Raw genomic sequence first — 6,763 nt, 5'->3', positions numbered from 1 at the left:
GTGGGGGAGGTGGGCATAGGGAGGGGTGTTGGAACCAGAGCCACCAGTTTTCGAACAGCTCATCACCGGTCGGAGAGGATGTAGGAACTTCAGGATTAGTTTGGCGAACGTTCACCTGCGTGTTTCATTTGAGTCTCACTTGGCTGCACTTTAACTGGAAGCCCTTTGCACTTCCCACATGAGCTGGCGTGTGCATGCAGCTAACATGCATGTCAAGGTCTCTTTTCACCACCGGGACCCTCGCCTTCGGGAGAATGCCTGTGTGTCAAACCTTAGATTTCTCAGACTAAGGCTGTGTTGAAGTCTATAATTCCTTGAAGCTCTGTAGACTTTGAAATACTTGTTTTTCTGCAGGAATTTTAGCTACTTTGAATTCAAGATGAACCTTTCAGACCCTTTCTTTTCATTTTAATTCCCCAATATCATGGGGAATGAGTAAAGGGGAACCATCTCAAGAAATAGCCATTGCTGCCAACATTTTATGTGGAATTGGGGACCATTTTATATATATGTACATACTTAACATTTTCTGAGGGGAAATTCACGTAACATAAAATTGATCATTTTAAAGTGAATGGTTGAATGGCATTTTAGTACATTCATAATGTTGTATAACCACCATCTCACACCTACTTTTTAAAACGACCTCATCACCCAAAATAAAGACCATGAAGAAGTTAATCCCTGCCTCCCTCTTCTCACAGCCCCATGTATAAGTTTTCATTCATTTTACGGCTAAATAATATGCCATTGTATGTATATACCATAATCCGTTCATCTATTCATTGATGGACATTTGGGTTGTTTCTACCTTCTGACTGTTGTGACTAGTGCTTTTATGAAATTTGATATTCAGTCCAATCGATTTTTTAAAATTTTATTTTTCAATTATACTTTATATTCAATACAATCAGCGCTCATTCTTGGTAGTTATGTTCTGTGAGCATGGAATTAGCCAATCCTGGCCCATTGCTCCCAGGGGGAGGCTGCCGACAGCACTGTAACTGATGCCTGAATAAAGCTTATCTAACAGGTGTTTCTCCACAAGGCAGCTCACGGCCCTCTTGCAGTTAGGACACTAGACAGCACTTCAGCACAACACTTGGGGGCCATTTTAATCAGCAAAATCAACAACAATAAAAGCACAGAAATGTGAAGCGAGTGGTGCTGAATAGACTGCTAAAAGGACATGTGTTCACAGGACGAGCTGAAGCAGAAGGCCGAGTGTCACCTTGTTTGACCCCAGTGGGGAACATGCGTGTTGGGCGACTCAGGTTTTTCACTGCTCTGTATGTGTCCACAGATGACTGAATGCATCACTAGTATGCATCTTGGGCTTACAAATAAACTAGTGTGTAGGCAAATTCACAGGCACAGAATTGTCCAATAATGAGAATAGACCGTATTGTTTTGAGTAACTGTTTTCAATTCTTTGGGGTATACACCTACGAGTAGACGTGCTGGCTCATGTTTTAAATAGAGAAAGTATGTGAACTTCTAATAGCAAGGAGATTCTTGCCGCTTTTGATGTTTTTACATATCACATTCACAGGACATTTTTATAAATCCAGTTGTTCCTAATTAAAAGCTATGCACAAATTAGTAACTGAGGATTCTGAAAACCTTGTTTTGATGGCAGATACCACAAATATTTTAATTGTCTTATTATTCATTCACTTTGTAATTTTTTCAGCCTGACACAGCCTTCTTTATATTGATTTCTTTTTAAATCTGCAAACAACACCCCCCAATGGCTTCACATTTCACACCGTATCAGGTGTTAAGGATTTTCCTCTGGTTCTTAGCGAAGGTATTCAGAGTAGTTGAAAGCATTACTGCACGTGGACAAGGGCTGCACACTTCGTGCCCTGCGTTGACTGGCGGCTAGTGCCCACCCGAGCGCTCCTTTCCAGGCGCGTCCTGGCTGACAGTGACCCCACCGCTGTGTTGTGTTTCTAGGGATATCGGGCATTGATCAAGTGCTGAACGTTCTCCTCACCACGGCTATGTTTGTAGGAGGCTGTGTGGCTTTTATTTTGGATAACACCATCCCAGGTATGTGGTATATGTCCAACATGCTTACTACTTATGTGAATTACTTTTTTGCCAAATAAATATAGGCAGCAGGAAGAGTGAGTCTGTTCAAAGCCATCACTGGTCGAAACTCTCTTTTCTGAAGTGGTTAAGATGACACTGCCAGCCTTCTTTATGAAATCAGTTTTTTGCTAATAAAGTTATCGAGCTGTTTTCCTCCTTGCTGAGCGACTTTTTAGAGAAATTCCTTGCATGGGGTGAAATGGCAGTGGGCTGCCCTGGGCACACTCTAGCCTGCCCGCCCTCCCTGCACAGCCTTGCCCAGCACCCTGCAGTTTGGTTTCATTGGCAACAGTCTTTGGCACTTCTCCTGCTTGGGGAGCCTGTCTGTTAAGTGAATCCAAGTCCTTCCTAAGGCAGGTGCCAGCCAACTAGGACCAAATGCCACGAGGACAGTGGGCACAGGCTGCTGCCAGGATCAGCGAGTGGCACGGGTTGGGAGGCAGCATTTCTCCAATACCCATAACCCTTGTTTCTCAGCTGGGATGCCAAGTATTGGGTGGTGGACCAGGATGTGACCTGTGGCCTTCCCAGCTTCCTACAGAGGCTGCTCTGTCCTATTGTAAATGCCACAGAAACACCGGTAGACTTACCTGCCAAGCAAGAAAGGGTAATGTTTATTCTTGAGCTTTAAGGTCTTATTGAGACGACCGCCCCCCCTCCCCAGATCCTCAATCAAGAGGATGCTGCGGGAACTGGGATGAACACATACATGAATAGGTGGAAGGTGTTAGATTTATGAGGGTCAATAACTAACACCCTCTTTCTCTCCCAAGTCAGAGCTAATTGAGGGAGAGACATATGAGTCAGAGATGGAAGTTAAAGTCAGTTTTGTTATTGAAACACCAACGGGGCAGAGACAATAGCTTAGATGTAAGAAAATAATGAGGATCCTAAATATTGCACCATAGACTCAAGATCCTCACCCAGGCTCGGGCACAGTGGCATATTGTTACATGGCCTGTTGTAGCTGAGGGCAGGCCCCAGTGCTCCTCTGCACCAGGCTTATCTCTCAGAGCCCAGAGTGTTAACCAGTAGTTCATCCTCACAGGAGCACGACAAGTGGGGCGTAGCCGAGTGCAGCATCCACACAGGCGCACTAAAATAGAGGGAAGCCGTATAAAACTCAGAATGTCCGGGTTGGGGCGTTGCCACGACCAATTGATGAAGGCATTGTGTATAACAAGTACTCGGGGTCCCATTTTGCAAGATCAGATTCGCATTTTAGAGAGAGGTTTTTGTTTTTTTGTGTGGTTTTTTTTTGCAGTGTTGGAGAGCAGATTTGGGGGAGGGGATGGGGACTCTGAAGACTGGACAGCCAGTTTGACAAAATGACCGTGGGAAGCAATGACACTTCCTGGGCCAGACTTCCTCAGGAAAAACTGTAAGAATATGCATCACGTGGAAGGACGGGGTGAGGTAGAGGCCTCGGAAGATCATTTGAGCACGGAGCACCAGGAACAAGATGGATTAGCGATTCTTAGATTTCTGGGTTGGGGCCCTGGATAGCCGAGTGCCGTCAAGGGTGCTTTGCTGTTATCCTTTAGGTTCGATCTGTGGGACGGCATGTCAGACCCTCTGCTTCCGGAAGAACTGCTAAACTCAACACTCCATTGCTTTGTTTTGATGTGTGTGTCCCGTAGGTACTCTGGAGGAGAGAGGAATCCGGAAATGGAAGAAAGGCATAGGCAAAGGGAGCAAGTCGCTTGATGGCATGGAGTCCTATGATTTGCCATTCGGCATGAACATCATTAAAAAATACAAATGCTTCAGCTACTTACCCATCAGCCCAACCTTTGTGGGCTACACGTGGAAAGGCCTCGGGAAGAGCGCAAACAGCCGGAGTCCGGACAAGGACTTGCAGGCCACGGTATAGCCGTAGCTTGCCCTGTGGCCTGGCCGCAGTGAGGCATGATCTGTAGTTTCTTGCTGAGCAACAAGCAGTAACATGTATGTATGTGTACCTGCATTTACATTCTGTACCCCAGCGCTAAGACAGATTGCAAGTAGCTTTTTTTGTTGTGAGTGGTGATCGTGTCTAATATAGTGTCTCTCCTCTCTCCTTATTTAAGCCCCAACCCTTTGCCCTTGAGAATGTCCACTGCTGGCTGTGGTCACTGAACTTGAAATTCCTGCCCTCCTGTGGGAGTAGATGTCTGAAATCCACAGCAATTCCTTGTTTTCAGCCCCCCTCCCACCACCCAGGCTAGCTTTCTTACAGGCCGCCTCCAGGGCAGGGGTGGGGAACGTCTGGCCCTGCCAAGGCAGCCTCTGGCAGGACTCGAAATTCGATAAATCTAGGAGCTTTTTTCATAGCAACATAAATTTTTATCAAGTGAATTAAGTGAATGATGTTATAAGCATCCACCCCTGGTCTGGGGGCTTTCTGTCCTGAAAGCACCTGGAACTGCTTGGTTTGTTGGTTTGTTTGTTTTTATTTGTCCTCCGCCTGCACCACAGAGCCCTCCTGTGGTGAAAGGGCACCAGTATCCTCGCATTGTCACAGCTGGTCAAATGTGATGCCACGCTCCCTGCTCCTCCTGTGGGAAACAGCAGCATGTTGTTGTACAGACCTACGCCCCACCTGCTTGGGGAAGGTCTGTACACAGAGTATTAGCATGGAAATGTGTTTTGGGGGACTGAGGGGAAGGAAGGTACCTTGAAGCCAGTATCTGGTTCTCAGCTACTCTCTCTCGGTGCCACCCTGGCCCAGGCTGGGCCAGCACGTTTCACACTGGCCTCTCTCTTCACGAGCAGCTGGGACACTCTGTCTGGCGCTTCTCACTCCTGGTGGTGCAACAGGTGTGGAGTGCCACACGGGGGCACCCGCCAGGCGTTTATGGGTGTCTTGGCTCTGCTGTCATGTGGATGTTGGTCATTGTCACATGTGTCTATAAATACAAGATTTTATTCCTATTTAATATTACTGACTATAGCAGATTTTTGAAATCAGTGTTTTTCCACGTGACCCTTTTACCTTGCATCCTTATTACTGTGCCCCTCCCACTTCTCCCATTAAAGCAAGAAAGAACCAGCATTTGTAAAAGCTGTGGACACCATCAGGGAAGCTGTTGTCATGGCTTTTGAGGGCCAGTAACCATTACTGTGGTTGTATTGCTTGATACCATGAAAGTGTAAATACTGTAATGCCTAATCTATTTATCAAAACTAACTACTGGACCAGAGCCCAGAAACCGTGGCTTACTTTATATGTGAATTTGTTTTGTGAAGAAGGGAAGCCGGGGAAGGTACCAAGCAGCTGCCATGTCGAATGGTGGGCGTGCTGGTACACCCACTGCTGCGGTTCTGTTGTGAGTCGATCCTCGCAGTTAAGACGTAAGGGGGTTTCTGTGGGTTGTCATGTGGCATGTCCACTGGGTCTTGATTTGGCAGAGGGGAAGGTTGGATCCCTGGACATAAGCTGCCGTTCTTGTTTAAGTTCCTGAAGAAGGTGGCGGTGAGAAGGCAGCATGAAGGTCCCCTCTGTTGAGTTCTAATTACATAACACTAAATTCTTTTTGGGGGGCGGGGGGAACTTCTTGAATTTGGTTTGAGGTTTTTCAGCCAGAAAATTCTGAGACATAACGTAGTGAGCTCACTTCATGAGGTCATGCTTCTCTTCCTGTGTATTCATTGACCTGATTGAGGCTTGAATGCCGTGGGTGTTGCTGTCTCCACAGCGGGCCATGGGCCTGGGTCTCAGCCCTATTGTGTCCATCTCGTGCCCTTCCTGTCCCCTGGCTGCCTCTGTATCACCTCCTTGACTCCTGGGAAGTTGGGGGCTTCAAGGCTTGTTCTAGCAAGAACTCTCTTCGGAACCACTTCATTGTTTTGCCAAGACCTTATTGCAGATTAAGTAAAGAACTTAGATTATAAATTACATGTAATTTTGTATGTTACTTTTCTTTGATGTGTATTTGATGCCTAGTTTATTTTGAAGCACATCCCTTAACCATTTCCATCCCTTTAACTTGGTGTGCCCTCCAGGCTGACAGTCCTCTGACACTGACCTGCTCTCTGTTCCTTCTGTTTGTATTTCTGCTCAGCATCTAAATTTCTCAGCTTTGAAAAATGGGGAAAACTGTTACACCTCCCAAAGATTTGCAGTATTCTAGCTCTATAGGTGATCAGAAGAACCAAATAAATACCCAAATAAAAGCATCTGGGCCATCAGTAATTCAGAAACAAACAAGTTCCTTTCAACATAACTTGACCGGGCTTGTCCAGAAACCCACTCCCTTCTGAAACCCCTCCTTGGGTCCGTTTCAAATCTGCAAGCATTCCTACGTGGAGGGATGTGTGCAAGCATTCCTATGTGGAGGGAAGCACTGTACCCACACCGCCTTTTGGAAAGGGGTTTTGCCCTTCTTGTTCGATTGTCCAAGGGAGGGAGTTGAGCCTCAGGATGACGCCTAAATCTTGCACAAGCAGCACACACCAACCATTTTAGGAAATGATCCTTCTGCTAGTAAATATGCCACAGAATGAGTTTAGTAGAAAAAAAGTGTGTTCATCTGCTGCCTGGTTTGAAGATACCACCTGTAGGGAGGTTTGGAGGGACACGGGGGCCATGCATGATCTGTCCCTGTGAGCTCACTCATGTAAGTGCCTTGAGCAAGGCATTTGCTTCCAGTTTCCACAGTGACCACCTACCCACCATCTTCACATG

General features: G+C 46.4%; 1 protein-coding gene across 1 annotated transcript in view; it reads left to right on the top strand.

The window, feature by feature from the left end:
* The window catches only part of SLC23A2 (solute carrier family 23 (ascorbic acid transporter), member 2), a 135,508-nt gene extending 131,099 nt beyond the window's left edge, over positions 1–4,409 (top strand). The window contains exons 15-16 of the mRNA XM_006758062.2: positions 1,960–2,055; positions 3,738–4,409. Of these exons, the coding sequence (XP_006758125.1) occupies positions 1,960–2,055; positions 3,738–3,970 (329 nt within the window). The 3' untranslated portion in view covers positions 3,971–4,409. The remainder of the gene's footprint in view (positions 1–1,959; positions 2,056–3,737) is intronic.
* Positions 4,410–6,763: the final 2,354 nt, after the last annotated feature.

The sequence above is a fragment of the Myotis davidii genome, unplaced genomic scaffold (assembly GCF_000327345.1).
Source record: "Myotis davidii unplaced genomic scaffold, ASM32734v1 scaffold32, whole genome shotgun sequence".
Taxonomy (NCBI): Eukaryota; Metazoa; Chordata; class Mammalia; order Chiroptera; family Vespertilionidae; genus Myotis; species Myotis davidii.
Note: the sequence above shows the minus strand (reverse complement) of the source record. Positions and strands in the feature narration are given on the sequence as shown.